General features: G+C 35.8%; 1 protein-coding gene and 1 long non-coding RNA gene across 2 annotated transcripts; one reads left to right on the forward strand and one right to left on the reverse strand.

Moving 5' to 3' along the window:
- The first annotated feature begins 62 nt into the window (after nucleotides 1–62).
- LOC128198070 (uncharacterized) lies at nucleotides 63–1,474 on the forward strand. Its single transcript, XR_008250811.1, has 2 exons — nucleotides 63–897; nucleotides 1,223–1,474. It is a non-coding gene; the product is annotated as an uncharacterized LOC128198070 (long non-coding RNA).
- Nucleotides 1,475–7,575: 6,101 nt separating this feature from the next.
- On the reverse strand, nucleotides 7,576–18,526 carry LOC112043276 (nicastrin). The gene is made up of 15 exons (XM_052881349.1): nucleotides 18,292–18,526; nucleotides 17,927–18,028; nucleotides 16,588–16,783; nucleotides 15,540–15,740; nucleotides 14,959–15,060; nucleotides 13,997–14,087; nucleotides 13,790–13,859; nucleotides 12,975–13,079; nucleotides 12,302–12,543; nucleotides 11,575–11,842; nucleotides 11,014–11,168; nucleotides 10,298–10,528; nucleotides 9,264–9,366; nucleotides 8,784–8,994; nucleotides 7,576–8,257 (listed from the first exon to the last, which is right to left on the reverse strand). The coding sequence occupies exons 1-15, from the start codon at nucleotides 18,353–18,355 to the stop codon at nucleotides 8,233–8,235; spliced, it is 2,166 nt and encodes a 721-aa protein (XP_052737309.1). The 5' UTR covers nucleotides 18,356–18,526; the 3' UTR covers nucleotides 7,576–8,232.
- Nucleotides 18,527–19,934: the final 1,408 nt, after the last annotated feature.

Here is a 19,934-nt window from a genome sequence, read left to right on the forward strand (position 1 = left end):
AACTGCAGACTCTTGTTTATTAGACAGGGGCCTAATTGTCTAACGCAAACGATTGAATTTGACAGTTGAAATCGTACGTTTTTACTTGTCAAACGGCTATTTCGGATTGTGTAAGTCAATGGAAAGCCATCGGTTGGGCATAGTTAGTTCATTACGATTAGATCGTTATTTTTATACGAAGAGTGAATGATTTGATATGATTTGACAGTTATTTGCGATTGTCTTCGAATTGTGTAAAGTTTTATGTTCATGGCTTATGTCAAAAACTTACGACGGGTCTTGAGTCACCTTTGATCGTAAAACGGACAAATTGTGGATGTCCAAAATTCCAAAATAATAATTTATATTTTGTTAAATATCTAAAATTAATATTTTTTTCCATTCTAAATCTCTCAATTCAGTCTCCCCGTCCACAGTTAGCATTTTTAGGACGAAACTTTGCGAAGTGTTTTGTTTGTAAACAATGAACTCTGTTAAAAAGAGTAATAAATAATATATTCTTTGCAATGAACCTATAAAGTCAAAACAATTAAGTTAATTGAGTGCTATTAATCGATTTATATAGGATGCTGAGACTTGGACTCTGAGAGAAAGTGAGAAAAAGAATATACATGCTCTAGAAATATGTTGAAGAAGAATGCTTGAATATCCTGGACACAGTCTCACTCCTCCAAGAACTGGGGATCAAACAGCATCTTTCTTCCAGCATCCAATGTCTTCTTACACACACTTTCTTTAGACGTACCAGAGAAAGAGACGATATGTCCATAGAGAGACATAAACTCAATACCTGCGATATTTAATACCATACCATGTTTTAGATTTCTGCGACATCTTGCATGTTGTTGTATCCAATGTGTTGGGATCTGTGTTCCAGGGCTTATGTGTGTGGTTTAGGTAGGTTTGCTGGTTATTAAGCAAAAAGGAATCGAATTTCATTTTTAAAATTATGATTATGGCGAACGAACTCTTTCGTCATCGCTCATAGGTACATTTACATTTTCCATTGGTGCATGCCCACCCTAGGAATCCTAGGATTCTGAGCTACCGAATAGAATACCGAATAGGGTGGGAGTAGAATAGGATAGGAATAGGGAATGAGTCAAAGCGAAGCTTGTTTGTCTGCTATATTATCTTAGTACACAAACTACACTTACATTGAGACTAAATGTTGATGTGTGTATTTTATAATATGCTCAATATTAACAATTTTGCTTTACAGGATATTTGGAATATGCCCTATAACTGCAGAGCCCAATATTACAAAAAGCACCTGCAATACAGTAGAATAACATATTGGTGTGCTGAAGAAAAGATGGCAAAGGCTTTTAGCTGATAGGACTTTGTACTGATGACCCTGTTATCTGGTCAAATCATAAATGTGTGTGTATTATCAAAATATTTGCATAGATTGTGAAATGCTGATATTTGATTTGGTCTTTGATATTTGAAAATAAAAGAATACTTACTTCGCTGAGTTTGTTTTTTGTAGTCTTTTCCAAAACTAAAGCTTTCAGTTTAACATTTTACTATTAATATTTTTTTTTACCATTACAATAATTAAATAAATTATTCAAAAAAGTGTAGTTGTAAAAAATACATTTATAATACCTGTGTATGTTCACCCCCTGCAGTTTCACCCACATAATTCCTGTTCCCGTGGGAAGGAATACATGGCCTATAATACTCAAATGTGGATTTTTATTGGTAAAATAATCTTCAACATTGGTTCAGTAGGTCCAGTGTTTACCCCTACAACCTCACAAACTGTATCTTTTTATTACAGTATTTTGACTACTAGTATTCTAAGAATTATGAAAATGACACCTCTGAGGGTGAAATAGGGGTTGGAAGTTTATAAAAAAAAGATTTTTTAAGTTTATTATAATAATAATAAATACAGTAAACATAGACTTTCAGTTAGACATTTTTTAAACCCTGAAACCACAAAGATTAAAAATAATCAAATATATACTTCTCATCCAAACAGTCAGCCTGTACAGTACTTGCAGACACTGTTTTGATGATTAGTATATTTTCTTAAATCAGAAAAACGAGTCATCATCATGGATCAGTCATCAATCATGGATTCAGCCCTGCCCACTGTACTTGACAACATATTGGCCATACTTAAATGTTAAAGCATGTTTATTTTTAAATATGTTTTACCGTAAATAAATTATTACAGATGCTATCTTTCTAACAGCTAGCAGGATAGGTACAATGAAGTTACACACTAAATAATCAAATTTATTTTATAATTAACAAAAATGAGTAAGAATATAGATGGATGGCTGACATAGAGAGCTCCTGGAATTAGACACACACACACACCACATAATTTTTAAGCTGGCTCAGCTAGTCAGTCTTGTTGTCAAAGCACTCATCTTCATGTCTCTGAGTCAATATCAGTGGTTCATCATAATGGTCTGTTCATAATAATCAATTTAGTCTGAAATTAAAAAAAAAATTAATCTTTCATACTAAAAGTTAGATAGAATCTTTGAGAGGAAAACATTAGCACTGGTGTCCTGGGTTAGATCCCTGGCTGGGCCGATTGAGGTTTTCTCAATTGGTCTAGGTCTGGCTGGTGGGAGGCTTCGGCCAGTTACCACCTTACTGGCAAAGACCTACCACTAAGCGATTTAGCATTCCGGTACGATGCCATGTAGAAACCAAAAGGGGTGTGGATTGTCTTACTACTCCTAACAAGTTAGCCCGTTACCATCATAGATTACATCATCACTTACCATCAGGTGAGATTGTAGTCAAGAGCTAACTTGTAAAGAATAAAAAAAAAAACCTGCTCCAATGTGTATTGGTAGTTATGTTAATATACCACTATCAGATGTTAATGATAATTAATGTTCCGAAGGTCCTGTGTTTGATCCCCGGCTGGACCAATTGAGACTTACGGCCAAGCAATTTAGCATTCCGGTGTGATGATGTGTAGCAACTGAAAGGGTTGTGGATTTTCAGTTTAAATTGTAAAGAATAAAAAATAAAATAAAACAGTAACATTTTGCTCTCAGTAGAGGATTTTGAATGGTATATCTAAATGCCTAGATAAACTAACTCTGCGAACCCATTGTAATTATGACACTGTTGTTGGCTGGTGAAGGAATAAAACACCCTAAAGAGCTAGAGAACTGTTCAAATCCTTTAATAATAAGTCTGTTTGTGAAGTCACTAATCACACACTTAGGTAAACCTATGTATATTAGTGCCGATTCATACGAGACTTAGAGATTAACACTGGGATAAAAATAACATGCGGACTTTTCTAAGAGACAGAGGAAATGCCCGCTCTCTCCTTTTGCGCAGCCCGGATGTGCTAAATACTTCCAAACAAAGAAATTACTGCTATAACTAGCAGCAGGGACATGTAGTAGACAAGCAGCGCGATCACTTATTAATCGGGCATTGTTGATTGTTCTTCAGTTGGCTAACTGTAAGTTAACCACTTGTAGTTACGCTAACCACCTTAGCCCTGCCTTGCCTGAGTTAAGGGTTGTTTTAATGAGAAACTTCTTAAGAAATGGACATCGACAAAATTAGATAGAGGTAGTTTTTCTTTTTTGTTTACTTTTATATTTTTGATTAACAATAACACAAACGAAGTAAACTTTGCTCCTAAGATCACTATAATTTAGTAAAACTTTGCTCAATTTCTAAATTCTCTTTAAAACCTGAAAAATAAAAATTTTGTTTTGTTTATAAAATTTAAATTTCTAATCCACAGGTTATTAATATGCTATGTTTCACCACAGACTAATAGGATACCCCGTTATTTTGACACTAGCCTACACAGACAACAGGGAGATTACCAAATAGTCCAAATAGCCCTTGGTTAAATTCGTTAATTGCGTTTTGTTACTTGAGTTGCATGTACCATTTTCTCACGCTATTGTCTTCAATAGTAGATATTTGTCGTGAAATTTAATGCTTCTTTAATGTTTTAAACAAAAGACATAAAACTTTGTTAAAATATATGCATTATTATGGAGTTTGACTTAAATTTGATAATATTATTAACGATAGTTTCACTATAGTTTTGCATAAACAATACGCAATCTTCATGAATGATTTCAGTTCATCGTTCACCATCCGGTCTTCATATAATGAACTAAATTAGACAATACCAATGTAAAGTTACGATTGATCGTTGATCGTAGCCGATCGTATGAACTTTACGATCAATGAAGTCCGTTAGACAATTAGGCCCCTTATCGATTAATCGACCATTTTATAATCGATTTCTATATGATCGAACCATAGATTTGCGAGTCGGTATAAGTAATTCTATGGATCGAACGGAAAAACGATGTTTTTTTAAATACCGAGTCAAGTTTCGCTTTTAAATGTAGCTCGGACTTTAGTACTTACTTTAGTATATGAGTAGAGTACGAACGATTTTTGGGCGGTTAATTCAAAAATTGTTCGTACTCGATCATGACAGTTTCTTTAATTTCTTTTTTCGCCAGTAATAAAATACTGTCATATTTACTGACATCAGAAAGTGTCAACATTTGTATTCTACAACAATGAACGAAACTTTTTAAATTGTTTTTGACAAAACGAATCTATCTAATAGAATATTATGGATCGTAACTAAATATTTAATAATAATATCTTGTTGCCAGAAACTTCAAGCCATTATGGATTAAGAAAATTAATTTTGAACAATATAATGAACACCAGAGTGGGCATTACTTAAATATTTAGGCAGGTTGGAAGTTACCTGTACCTATCCTTGCAATCCAAGCAATTATAATGAAGATGATAGAAAACAGAACAAACCCAATTAAGAGCAAAAATATAAGAGAAACGTTAAGTATACATTTCTGAATGATTAGATAATTCTTTATTTTTTTCAAAACAATTTACCGAAACGGCACCCATCAGAAATTATCCAAAAGAACCAGCTAAAACATATGATACTCGTACTATAATATTTTCTTACATAATCCAGTGCACTGAAAGATAAAAGATACAGCAAATCCATACGTTGATTAAAATGACTCCAAATACAGAAGCAGCAGAATATTATGATGATAAGCTCCTAACGACCTCACTTCAGGGTCATAACGACCCGAAAATTGGGAATACTGACAATGGAAAATACATTACTAGTAATAATTCAATACGAATTTACGATCACTATGAGATAGATAAGCTACTATTATCGCAACAGAAAATCGTCGAAAATAACTCTAATAATTATGATTATAGAATTTTAAGTTACGTAAAATATAATGATCGTAGTGAATTGAACAACCCATTCTCAACGTACAATAAGAATGCCAATGATATTTCCAATTGTAGTTCAATACAAATTTTACAAGACTATAATGATCAGTATAAATTGAACAATCTACCCTCATTTCATAATAAAAACATGGAAAGTACCTCTCATATTAATTCCATTTTAATTTACGTAGAATGTAATAATCCCAGTGAATTTAACAAGCTACTCTCAACGCACTATAAAAACACCGATAATAATAAACCAAATTTTAATTCTATAGTAATTTATGAAGAGTACAATGATCAGTACAAACTAAACAAGCTACCGTTTTCGAATGATACTCGTAAAATCACCCAGAATAACTCATCTAATAATTCAAAAATCACAGAAAAGAACATGTTTTTTAATATGATTAGTAGATTTATTAATATAATCAATGCTCTGAAGTATTTTATCTTATGGTTCTCATTTGCTAAAAACAATTTGAGACACATTATAATTATTGAAAATCAAATATCAAACACAGTAATATTAATAAAATGTATTAAATTTATTAAGGAAAAAAATGCGTTAGATGGCTCACGAAATGAAACTGCTTTGTCTCTAGTTTTTTCTAGTTGGTTCTTTAAAAATATTTGCCAAGGCTTACGATGTAAGAGTATTTTGAAATACAGCAACATTAACACTATATGCATTATAGATGATATGTTACGCCTTATTATGTGTAAAGCCGCCATAAATTGTAGAGTAAGAGTAACCATAAATTTTATATTTTCAATACCCTTGGATGATTATAGACATTTAAACTACTGTATGAGATTGTATTACAACACGAAATGCATAGCAGCTGAACATGAAATAAACAGTACTATTGGGCATAGTAAAAATACCACGAAAGAAGAAGTAAATAAAGAAATGGAAATTGCACGTAACTCCCATCATTATATCCAAACGAAGGGCATGCCAAGGTTTGAAGACGTATCTACTAGCACAGACATAGAAAGAAATATACAAACGGAATATGAAGTGAAGATAAACCAGGAACAATCTTTAAGCGTTTTAAATACTAACATATGGCTTCCTCGAATGTGTGGCGATTCGTGCAATGATAAAATTAGCTTCATGTCATACATTCTGAAATGCAGCTGTTTGAACAAAGCGCTTATCAATTTGGACCTAATAGAGAAAAATATAAAAAGTATCTACGACATCATTCGTTCGTCATCGTTCAAAAAAAGATTTTTAAATGATTTAGCAGTGTATTTCGTATCCACAATTATTAATTCGTTGATATAATTCCATACCAATTTTCTGTACATTAAATTTATTTTTTAGTTATGATTGCATGTGATAAATAATATTATATTCTATCCGATATATATTATATAAAATTATTTTATAGAATTGATTAATCGTTTAAAATTAAACATATTACAACTCAATATATTTTTGAATCTGCAACTGCATTAGAAGGGCCACGGGTAAAAATTCTCATGATCCCTGCAGGTACCACGGAAAATATTTATTAAGAACTATAGTCGTTCCTGACTTTGAAAAGAATTGATTTCTGAAAAGTTTCTTTTTTTTATTGTTTACAAGTTAGCCCTTGACTACAATCTCATCTGATGGTAAGTGATGATGCAGTCTTAGATGGAAGCGGGCTAACTTGTAAGGAGGAGGATGAAAATCCACACCCCTTTCGGTTTCTACACGGCATCGTACCGGAACGCTAAATCGCTTGGCGGTACGTCTTTCCACCAGCCAGACCTGGACCAATTAAGAAAATCTCAGCTGGGGATCGAACCCAGGACCTCCGCCACGGAGGCCGTCAAAAAGTGCATAAATAAAAGCCCACATAAAGTACATTACCTTAAACTTACCTAGGTCACGTCAATTCTCTTTCTACAATCGAAAACGCTTTGAAAATGTGAATGACATTCGTTAATAAAAGGTCACGTGATCAAGTTACCGATCAGATATGTCATTCCCATATATTTTTTTTAGTTTTAGAAGCGTTAGCGTTTGTAGAAATGTAATCGACATGGCTAGTAGTACAGGCCAGGTACGGCCTATAACATCGCAGCAGTCGCCATTTTGCGAAACCATAAACTAAAAAAAAGCGCGACAACAGCGACACCTTCCCGGGGTCATTTATGATTGAGGCATTTGTGTTTAGGCAGTAAAATATTTGTAAACAGAAAATATTCGAGTGATGAGCATAAGAAATTTATTTTTCAAGACGATTAACGAACGTCACGACGACTACAGCAGTCAACCAGTATACATGTCATTATATGTTAAAGGGGAGATTACGAACAAAATAAATATATGTGATAATATCACTTTATTGTTAGCAACAAAACATGACAAGTTTACAAAATATAGCAATAAGGTTATCTCTAAAAATAAAAAAAACTTAGGAGATCGTTAAATATATCTAAGCGGAGAGCCTGTTTTGGTTTATTAGTAATAATATTTTTTTTAAAACTCTGTTTTAAGGTCATTTGAACTTACGTACTTATGACTTAGTTTTAGTAAATCATTCATCATGGCTTTTCTTCATTGACACAACGCGTTGATATCGAATAGCATGACAGCCACGAAACGAATTTCGATATTTTGGTATTTCTGTGGATGCTTTACTGTGACCACAACGCGTTGTGAGCTATTTTCGATCTTTGAATGTAACATGTATAAAACATGCAAAGATATAAATAGAAGGTGTTGAAATAGAGTTTCAAAGTTTACATCGATTTTCACGCGGACGAAGTCGCGGGCGTACGTTAGTAATTAGATAAAGTTAAATTGATTATGTACAATTTACAATACAGTTCCGGTTAAATCGAATATATTGAATTTAATTTACATGAAGTATCATGAAGCACATAATATATTATTGAGTTAATTGGTAGGTAGGTCATTTGGAATGTCTTGCCTCTTGGTTTAATACAATATTTTAAACTACTTCACTTAAACTAAATCTTCTAGCAGTTAACAGTCCGTATTATTCTGAAACAAATGAAAATTCATAAGGTAATCAATAACTCTCTCTTAACTTTTTTCATGTGCATAGTCACTAGACATTAGATGAGATCGCGATGAAAGAGCCGGTAGGAGTCCGGCACTACCCAACACAGGAGGCCTATTCTGTAATGATGTTTTGTATAACTCGCAAGTGCGAGTTTCGAATTCACCTCTATCTCTCTCTATTTAACATGATACTATAGACAGAGAGCAATAGATGCGAGTTCGAAGCTCACACTGTCGAAGTGATAAAAATATCATTACAGAATAGACTCCCAGGTGTCTATGAGGATTCCGCGACTGAACCCGCACGAACACGCGCACGAACTTGTCGCGCATGTTCGTGCGGGTTCAGTCTATTAGTTTGTCTCACCAGCAGCAACTGCGGCGCTGCAGCCAGAAGGTGACAACGGCCGCCGCCGCGGTGGCGAGCACGCCCGCGACTACCGCCAGCCGCGCGCACGCACACGCGCGCCCAGACCTGCTACTAGTTGTACAGACAGTGTCTCACCCGGCGACGGAGGGCGGCGCGTCGACGAACACGAGCGCGGCGTCTCGCTGCAGCCAGAAGGTGACGACGGCCGCCGCCGCGGTGGCGAGCACGCCCGCGACTGCCGCCAGCCGCGCGCCCGCGCCGCTCGCACGCACGAACACGCGCGCCCATATCGCCTGCCACACCGACTCCGTCCACGTCGAGAACTCGCCCGACGTTAGATCGTAATCTAATAAGAGAAAAAAATCGTAAGAATTACATATAGCTCTACTTTTGATTTTGCAGAATGCATTTTATTCGATGTCGTTAACGGTGCACAAGTAAACCTCCACTTCAAAAGTGTTATAAGTGATTAATTCTAAATTTAAATTTAAATGCAATACTCTGGAACGGCAGAACCGACTTTTAATAGGACTTTCGATGGAGACAGACTCGGAGCAGAGCCCGGGTGTGACCCGGGTCATCCGGGTGTACAATAGTTTAGAATATAATTATAACCTGATTTAATGAACGCCGGGCTAACAGCTTGGCTGAAGTTCATAGTTGTTTCAATACACACACCACTGTGATTCCACCCTCTCAGCCAATAATACGAGAAACCCTGTAAATTATAAGTTTAAATATTAAACTTTTAAGTTAATGTAAGTGGCATAGATTAGTTAATTTATGTATCCTATAATATTATTCTTTAAATTAAAGATTTATCTGTACGCCAGTGTCAAATAATGAGTACCTTTGTAACGTGATTGCTCTCGTAGTTTGTGTTAGACAGCATAATTGTTACAATGGCCAATTACACACTTACACACAGTGCTATGCATTACTTTTTCCATCGATCATGAAATAAACAAAAAAAAGATCAGTGGGCGCAAAGGTTGTTTAGAAGATATCGCTTTAGCGATAAGACCGTCTTTACACACTTAGTGCTGGCTCAAAAGTACTTCGTCGTAGCATCGTCGAGGAATCATAAGAACGTCTGGAAGCATGGTCAGCCCGTAGATTGCTATCAAAATTGTCTTATTTGATGAAATAACAAATAACTAAATTACGCAGCTCTAACCGCGCCGCCAATCATTAAAAGTTTAAAAACGCATCAACACAGTGGATATATTATTTACACATAAATGGTTATTGGGACCAACCCAGGACCTTAGCTCAACCAGTTAACCACGGGACCAGTGAGACAGTTTTTGCACATCGAGTATAAAACACGTATAGCAATATGAATGTTATTTAAACGGGTACATACCACGATAAAACGACGAGATAACATTCATAATGAACAACCACGAAATAAGTTTAAAATCACGTATAGCAATGTCTACCGTGTCGGCGCGGTTGTCGCAGTCGCTTTTGTTGCCGCGCAGATGGCCCCCCGTGAGCAGCGCCAGCAGGTGACCCGCGCACACCGCGGGGGGGCTGGCCCTGGATTCCGACCCTGGAGCTCATTGTGTGAAGCCGAACCAGCTAACCACGGGAACGGTGAGGCAGTTGTTGGACACCGAGTATAAAACACGTATAGCAAAGTCTACCGTGTCGGCGCGGTTGTCGCAGTCACTCTTGTTGCCGCGCAGATGGCCGCCCGTGAGCAGCGCCAGCAGGTGGCCCGCGTACACGGCGGGCGGGCTAGCCCACGCCGCCACGCCCACGTACAGCGGCAGCGGGCGCTCGGCCGGCGGCTCGTCGGGGCTGCTGGCGTAGTCCGCCGCCAGCAGCAGCCGGCACGCCTGACTCCGCAGGAAACAGTACAGCATCTCGTCCACCTAACATCGTCGGTGAACAATGGGGATGATGACTATGTGACATTATGGCTCCCAAAATGCTGGAATAGCGACGACGCACTAGTAAGCGCAGTGTTGGTCGACCCCCCACCAGGTGAACTGACGACATGAACCGAGTCGCAAGGATTCGCTGGATGCAGGTGGCTCAGTATCATGATGTTTGGAAGTCCCTACAAAAGGCCTATGTCCTGCAGTGGACGTCCATCGGCTGCTATGATGATGATGATGAATATATAAAATTCGTGCTTTGGTAGTCCAAATTTTCAGTTGTGTGCATTTTAAGAAAATAAATATCAAGTGTCTCTGTCTTGCTTGCTTGAACGCGCTAATCTCAGGAACTACTGGTCTGATTTTAAAAATTTTTTCAGTGTTTCATAGCCCATTTCAAGGGCAAGCAAGGCTATAGGCCACGGGAACCACGCGCGTGAAATGTCTGCTACTTTTTTCATAAAATGAAGACAACGTACCAAATGTGCGGACGCTTTCACGGTGCCCGTGTAAGGTTTGCCGGCGATCTGTTGGTACAGTGTGTGAGCCAGTGTCGTCGCGAGGTTGGCTATTTTGACCTGAGCCTCCGTCTCCTTCATAGTCCCGTTCGCGAGCAGCTCGTCAGTCGATATAACTGAAAATACACATTGTTATTTATGAACAAGTTCACGACTAACGGCGATTTTATTTATTTCGCACAGCCTTCAAATTGATCAATAGAAAAGACATAGGTACAGTGTTATATTTCGCTTTTTAGAGTAATGCATCTTTGAAGTAGGTTATTTTTTTTTGTTAAAAATATTTTAATTTTCTGTAAGGACAATAAAATGTGGCAGTATGGGCTATTTCGTTCACTTATTTTATTTTAACACAAAATTACTTAACAGATTTTCATGATAATTAAATGGGACCAATCTGGAAGTACGTTATAACAAAAAAAGAATTTTCAAAATTGGTTAAGAAATGACGAAGTTATGAAGTAGGTTCATTAACAAAAAAAAATCCTCCACCTTTTTTTGAATTCGGTTAAAAATACTTACAGACTCCTTCATTACTGATGCTTATGTTGTGATACACGTATCCAATGTGTTCGTAATCGTCCAAAGCGGACTCGTAGTATAGGTTAGAGAAGTTCTCCTCATGGTCCACCAGCAGTATCTCCAGCAGAGACCCGCTGTCCGTCACATTCCTCAGTATTCGTCGGAAGGAGTGCAGCGACGACGGCGGTATGTTGGACGTGAACTTCGGGCTCACTGTTATATTGTTCAGCGATGAATAAGTCGACATTTCACCCAGAAATTCTAATATCTGAAATCAATCGTTTACATCCGGTAAGTGGATAGCCTGTTTTAATAATATACTTTACAGATGCCAAAAAATTTGTCAATGCTATGTCTGACATACATTACAGAGCCGGAGGGTGTGGGTTCGTATACGGTCCGGAACATGCACCTGCAACTTGTCAGTTGTGTGCATTTTAAGAAATTAAATATCACGTGTCTCAAACGGTAAAGGAAAATCTTCCTGAGAAAATCTGCATACCACAGAATTTTCTTAATTCTCTATGTATGTGAAGTCTGGTAATCCGCATTGAGCCAGCGTGGTGGACTATTATTTTATTATTATTATTTTTATTGCCCTAACCCCTCATTGTGAGAGGAGACTCGAGCTCAGCAGTGAGCCGAATATGGGTTGATAATGATAACAATGATGATGATGTCTGACAAATTGATCCATGCGTCAGGTGACCCAATACAATCAACTAACCTTTGATGCCGTAGCGTTTGTCGAGCTGTATGGAGCAAAGGCGTAAAGGGGCCACGACGCGCTGCTCTTGAATAAGCTCAGAGATCCGCCGAGCTGGCCCAGCTCGACGTGCAGGCGGATGTCGGAGGGCGACAGGGGGGCTACGGGGGGCCACGCTCCCCTACTCAAGTCGTATGCGATGCGCTGCGAACCGATGTAGTCAAACGCCTCGCCGTTGAACAACGTCCAAAGGACATTTTGATCTGAGAATGCAATGTAAGATTAAAATCTATTGTCAAATAATTTATCTGCATCTGTAGATGTATTTAAAATTTTATTTTTTTTTTACTTAAAACTACATACAAGAAACCACTGTTATTTTTTAAATTGATACCAATGAGAATTTATTGGTAATACAAGACAAACACTGTAGTTGGTGTAGGGCTTTATCTACTATGCCCTATACTTACACATTGTTTTAAGTATAGGGTTTGTAAGACTAGATTTCACACAGAACACTATACCATGTGATAGAGTTGATGTTGTTGGGTGAGGGCGCGGAGATCTGATAACTTTAAACAATGCAAGAAATTCAATGAACAGAACTTGGCCGTTTCTTTAATTCATAGTCTTACGGACTAAACCACTAGAACAACACTAAAAATAATCGCTTTTTCTTATTCTTCCTTCTTACCATATAATTTGGAATCAGTGACAGGGATCATTTTAGAGAGGGTCGCAGCCGTGACGATGTGAGCCACCATGCCCACCACTGAACTTGCAGCACCTGGAGCTATTCCTGTAATAGGGTAATTGACTCATATCAAATTTAATATAAACAATATTAATTTCGTATACATGGAATAAGGGTCCAAAATATATTGATATTAATTAGTAAAAAATTAAATATAGATATTTAAAATTTTAATGAAAAAAATTCAACCGACTTCCAACTCAAAAAATAACCTAAACTAAAAAGCAAGAAATAACTTCTTACCTATGTGCTACCTTCTCATCAGTTTGAAGGCGGTGCCAAGCCAGTTATAATTCAAGCCGTTTAAATTACAAATTTTCTGTGGTTCTTTCAGAAACGGCTTTAATTAAAACATGACACGGGATTGGCACCGCCTTCAAACTGATTAGAAGGTAGGTAAGAAGTTAAAATGGGACCACCCTGAAATCAAACCCTTCAAAACAAAAAAGATTTTTCAAAATCGGTCAATAAATGACGAAATTATCGCTGGACATACATAAAAAAAAAAACATACATACAGCCGAACGTAGAACCTCCTCCTTTTTGGAAGTCGGTTTAAAAATCAAAAACGCTGCTATGTTGTAACGATGTTACTTGATATCACTAAAGGAATAAACGTCAAACGTCATGAAACAGATGAAATAATTATATTGACATATTATTTAATTTTATATATAATACTTTCCACCCAGTAGACAAGTCGGTGAAGGTCGTCTTTTATTGCATAGATTTTTAATGCATAGATATAGGCTTACCATCAAAAAGCGACGCGGAGTCTATACGTGCTGTAACTAATGTGACAGGTTTTTTCGTCGCTTCCGTTTCCTAAAACCGAAAACATAGATCAGTGGTATTCTCGTAAGGTTTTATTTTATTGATGGATGTCAGTAAAGGCTTTCGTTTAAATGTAAGAAAAACAAACAGAATTTCATGTCGAGTCGTGGCTAGTAAATAAGTTATACCTTAGCACGAGGAAACAGTGAGTAGTAGACATTGTAATCGCCGAGTGGGTCACACACTTTGTTTGACGATAGAAACACGGAGGAGGCCGATCTGTTAAGCAAAATATACATATAGTAAACTATTTTAAGAAGAAAAAATCTACTTCTACAAAATTTAATTATAAAAGAAAGTAAAGCCAACACATAAAATCTGATTTAGAAATAAAATAATATGCACACATTGTTTGCTGAATTTCATAATGTGAAACGAGTAATATTTTCTTGATTAGCGCGAAATCCTGACAAATATGAGTATATCTTTGATTGGAGTAGGTACTAGTTTAAAGAGCTAAATTAGCTCTCTCTATTGTTGCAATGTAACAAAACAGAGAGCGATATATAGACCAAATTAACTTGTTTTCTGGCTGAAACCGAAACCGCATATTCGGCCGTGGCTTCAGTTAAGGCCGAAACCGAAAACAAAACTCTCGTGGTCAAGTATAAAATTCCTTAAAATACTGAAGTTTGGTGTATTTTACCCATTATTCTGCATTAATTAAGACATAAAATGTACCTATAGCAAGTTTGTTATAATCATTTGTTTCATGTGTTGTTTGTTGAATAATAAATAATAATAATAATAATAATTTATTCAACATAATATATTAATAATAGATATTTTTATTATTTTTTCAAATGAAGTTCTAAGGTGATCTTTTACTATTTTTATTAATATTGGTATATTTCGGCCGTTTTTTGTTTCTATTAATTGTGATTCGAGGCAACTATCCTATTATCTTCATTTGACTTCTCTTTCGAATTATCTCTTTCGTTTCATTGCTATGAAAGCCACATTTTTAATTTTGCTGCTATTGGTTGACTCTCTCTTTCTCTCTTTCGTCACAATATATGTGGATGATAATTGCAAGAAAAGAAAGTGTGCTTATAGATATAAACAAATAAATAGACAAATATATATGTACCTTCTCATACAAACAACACTATTAACTGCAGCATACATAAACGAGTTTAATTGCAGTGAGCATAAAGGTCTTCCCTTCTGGTTGTCCCTGTCTAGATTATACCTGAAATGCAGATGACAATTTTAATTTTAAGGCATATATAATATATATTTAAATTATGGTGTATATATATGTTAAACATCTACTATATAAAAATAAGTCGGGTTTTCTTTCCTGACGCTAAAACTCCAGAACGCACGAACCGATTTCCACGGTTTTGCATTCGTTGGAAAGGTCTCGGGCTCCGTGAGGTTTATAGCAAAGAAAATTCAGGAAAAGGTTGGGGTAGAGTAGGGGTAGGGTAGGGGTAGGGTAGAGGGAGAGTTGGGTAGGGATAGTTGAAAGTTTACATCGAGTTTCACGTGGACGAAGTCGCGGGCGTCCGCTAGTGGTGTATAAATATAACAAGTTTAAAAATACAAATATATTCACATGCTCTAAATGTTATTTATAGCAATGTGATTAAAGTCTTTATATACTTTTTAAAACACCACAAAAAATAATATTTCTTATATTTTAAGAAAATGACGTGCATAATATACCTATTATAACAGTCCTCTATTTTTGAAACATCATCAATCCGAGTCTTTGGTAAGAAAAATATAGGGTATGGGATATCTCTCCTCAATAATCCTGTACCTTTTTCATTCCACACAATACCTCCAGGTTTCACACACTGACTCAGATGGGGATCTGAAGAGTACTCATTAGGGCATTTAGATTCTTGGCTAAAGAATTCTGGACTGAAACATAATTTGCATCACACATGTTACTAAAAAAATCATCAACACATATAATCCTAATTCTAATATTATAGACGCGAAAGGTTGTATGGATGTTTTTTACTCTTTAACGCCGCAACTACTGAACCGATTTGACTGAAATTTAAAACGAAGATAGATAAATACCGTGGTATTCTTGTGGGTGATTCTTGCGAGATTCACGAAAAACTGAATTCCACACGTAGTCCGTGTAACTGTATGTATAAATAAAATTGAAGTGTCTGTGATTTCAATAGTAGTATTTTCTCAAGTGCTTTTAGTTATCTACATGATACTAAAAAACAATCAAACTTCCCAACTCCGGGCTAAGAAAAATCCCATGAGGTAAGATATAATAATAGCTGCACTAAGACCTAAGAGACAACTTTGTTCCAATAGGTGGCTAGATTTATAATAATTTATTTTTAAAATATTTAAATAATTGATGAGCCGTGATCGCCCAGTGGATATGACCTCTGCCTCCGATTCCGGAGGGTGTGGGTTCAAAGCTGGTCCAGGGCATGCATCTCCAACTTTTCAGTTGTGTGCATTTTAAGAAATTAAATAACACGTGCCTCAAATGGTAAAGGAAAACATTGTGAGATAACATGCATACCAGAGAATTTTCTGAATTCTGTGTGTGTGAAGTCTGCCAAGTGTGAAGAGCATGGTGGACTATTGGCCTAACCCCTCTTATTCTGAGAGAAGACTCAAGCTCAGCAGTGATCCGAATATTGCGAACGTTTACGTTTAAACGGTTGATTATGAACAAAATATGAATTAGTTATTAATAATTCTTTGCCACAATACTTCAAATAGGATAAATTACCTCATTGTTGCATTGTCATACAGTAGAATGCCTGCTATGTTTGCTGGCTCTTGTAGCAACAGCTCAATAACATCATAATACAATGCAGTGCTGACAACAGCCATGTAAGGGCCTGCAGTGCTATTGTGCACTAACCACTGCGCATCAGAGATATTGTAAACCATTTGCACAACACCAACCTCCCCATTGAGTGATGCTAAAATATATTTAAAATGTTATCCACCTAGTGATTTCTACACAATAACCTAAGTACCGCAAAACAGGTGACTTGCCAGCCTATTGCCTAACCATATATTAGCCACCTAAAATAATTAACATCAAATCAATTACAACCATATTCTGTAACAAATATCACAATGTCAACTGGGCCATATCCATTACCTAATTTAACAATATGGGTTGTAGTAGCTACCTTATGCCATTTTTTACTTGTAATCTAAATTTCTAATTGATATTCAATAACACATTGTTAAAGATCATAATCCCACAGGTTCACTGTACTGTGATAGACTACAAATATACAGAAAGTAATCATGGCTGCCATGCACCATTTTTAGGGTTCCGTAGTCCACAAGGGACCCTTATAGTTTCACCATGTCCACCTGTGTGTTTGACTGTCCACTTGTCTTCAGTTTATCGTAAAGACTATTACTACTAGAAAGCTGTAGTTTAGCATGAGTATAAATATGTGAACAAATGTTGTAAGTTGTAGTTGAAATCAAAAATTGCATATTAATTCCATTGTTAATTATAAAGATAATCAGTATTGGTATTTTTAAAGTGCTAATTTAATCTATGGAACCCTACACTGTGATTGGCCTGACATCCACTTTTATTTTTTATCTGCTTTTAAATTGACTTATTAGTTATAAAATAGGGTGATAATATCTAATATATAAAATTCTCGTGTCACAGTTTTCGTTGTCATACTCCTCTGAAATGGCTTGACCGATTTTGATGAAATTTTTTGTGCTTATCCGGTATCTATGAGAATAGGCCAACATCTATTTTTGAAACCCCTAAACCCTAGGGGTAGGGTAGAGATACGGTAAGAATAGTGTAGGGTAGGGATAGGGAAGAAGTGCACATAAGTCAAAGCGAAGCTTGAAAGGGTCCTCTAGTAAATTAATAAATATGGAAAAATTAACACCATCTGGAATAACATCCATATCCACCTAACAAGTTTAAAATTTCAAGCTGTATCATAATTGGTGATATTTATAGTTGAATACTTAAAATATATGTACAAGGGTTCACACAAACTTAAAATAAAGATACAACAAACGCACATTAAACTAAAAAAAAAGAGTTATGCATAAATTTTAATTATTCTACTCACAAGAGCATCCTGCTTGATGTGTCCCATTCAGTCTGCGGAAGCATGCTGCTCCTCCTTCAATTGAAGAGTAAATTTGCTCTCGAAGTCTTTCACATCTTATTACTGGAATTAAAATTAATTTTACATTAGAATACTAACATTAGAAATGCAATAAAAAGTAAATTAACATCTTTGTAGCTATCCATTTGTATATATTCCATGAATAAAATTGTATTAATGAGATAGCAATAGGAATCTACCAAATTTAACATGATTCACAATGCTTTAAGCTTGAGTATGTAAATACTTAGAATCATGAGCTCTGCTACCAACAAGCAAACGCTATGATCTATACTAATATTTTAAAGAGGAAAGAAAAAACATACCTTTAAAACTTATTGTTATAAAAAAACACAAATAAACAGAATATAGAAAATTTTTAGTACCCATAATTTTATATTTTAAGAAATAATATTACTAATTTAATATTAACTTTTATAGTAGGTACTATATAATAAGCATTTTAATTGTCTTTTTTTGCTGCATTGATAAAACTAATGCAAATAAAGTAATTTTTTGGAATATTTATTTTATCACTTTATGAAATGAAATTATAGAGTATAGACATCACAGACGACGAAAAGTTAATGAATTGAAGTTGACAGTGACAAGTTGAAGATATCTGTCAAAATGACAGTATTGAGATTCATAACCTTCATTTGCCGTCTGTGTTCATATCACTGATTTACGTCTATGTGTTCTAGTCTATGGATTTACGAATTGACAGCTTTAGTTGACGACTGATTTCCAATAATACACTGTAATCTTTGGACTGACGTCTGTCGGTGCTTGGCAGTAAATATGTTCCTTGGTGCCTGGAGTCTTTGGAGTCTAAAAGTCTAAGCAAAACTCAGACCAGATACGTATGCATGGACTTGTATCGAGACAATTGAGTTTAGTTTATAAGCACTTTTAAAACATCAAGCTATAACCTAATTGGTGATAATTATAGTCGAAAATTCAAAATATAGGTACAAGGCTTCATACAAACTTAAAATAAAGGTACAACAAACGCACATTGAATAAAATAGGAGGAGTTATGCATACATTTTAATTATTAAATGCATAAATTTTATATTTATACTCACAAGAGCATCCTGCTCGATGTGTCCCATTCAGTCTGCGGAAGCATGTTGCTTCCCCTTCAATTGAAGAGTAAATTTGCTTTCGAAGTCTTTCACATCTTATTACTGGAATTAAAATTAATTTTACATTAAAATATTAACATCAAAATCCAATAAAAAGTAAATGAACATATTTGTAGCTATCCAAGGTTAACAAAATTTTAATAATAAGATAGTAACAGGAATCTACCTTTAATATGATTCACACTGTCGGTGAATTTGGGCACCGTGCCCAAATTCACCAACTTAATTCTTTTCTAATTAGTCTGAGGATGCAACTCCTAAGCGAATTACTCTAAGGCTATCATCATCTCCTTACCCTTATCCCACATAAGTGGGGTCGGAAAAATATTTCAATCTTTTCCATTCGTCTCTATTACTCGTCAACTCATCATCCACTCCTTCACAGCCTTCCTCTCCTCTTATGTCTTTCCACTTGCACATTCAACATTTTTCTATTTATATGACTTTCCTCCCTACGCATTACATGTCCATACCAAGCTAAACTTCTACTCCTCAATTTTTCTGTCACTGGCGCCACCTTCAGACTTCCTCATACAAACTCATTCCTTATTTTATCTATTCTTGCCACACCACACATCCATCTCAACATACGCAATTTCGTTCACATGCATTCGTTTACTATTCGTCCCTTTCACCGCCCAACATTCTGATCCATACAGCACGACCGGTCTTATAACCGTTTTGTATATTTTACCCTTAAGTCTAAGAGGCATTTTCGGGCAATGAAGAAAGAGTAAGAAGGAACGGCCCTAAGTTGTCTATATAATTTTTAGTTATACAAGTGCGATGAAAATATGAACCTTACGAGTAAAAATATGTTT

This window comes from Bicyclus anynana, chromosome 4, assembly GCF_947172395.1.
Source record: "Bicyclus anynana chromosome 4, ilBicAnyn1.1, whole genome shotgun sequence".
In the NCBI taxonomy this organism is placed as follows: Eukaryota; Metazoa; Arthropoda; class Insecta; order Lepidoptera; family Nymphalidae; genus Bicyclus; species Bicyclus anynana.

Excerpts from the sequence above, each read along its gene's own strand:
- LOC112043276 (XM_052881349.1), bottom strand. The coding sequence starts at position 18,355 with ATGGGTACTAAAAATTTTCTATATTCTGTTTATTTGTGTTTTTTTATA. Across the intron at positions 15,061-15,539 it reads ATAGAGGACTGTTATAATAG|GTATAATCTAGACAGGGACA; the intron begins GTATATTATGCA and ends TCTGCATTTCAG. Across the intron at positions 12,544-12,974 it reads CACTGATTCCAAATTATATG|ATCAAAATGTCCTTTGGACG; the intron begins GTAAGAAGGAAG and ends TTGCATTCTCAG.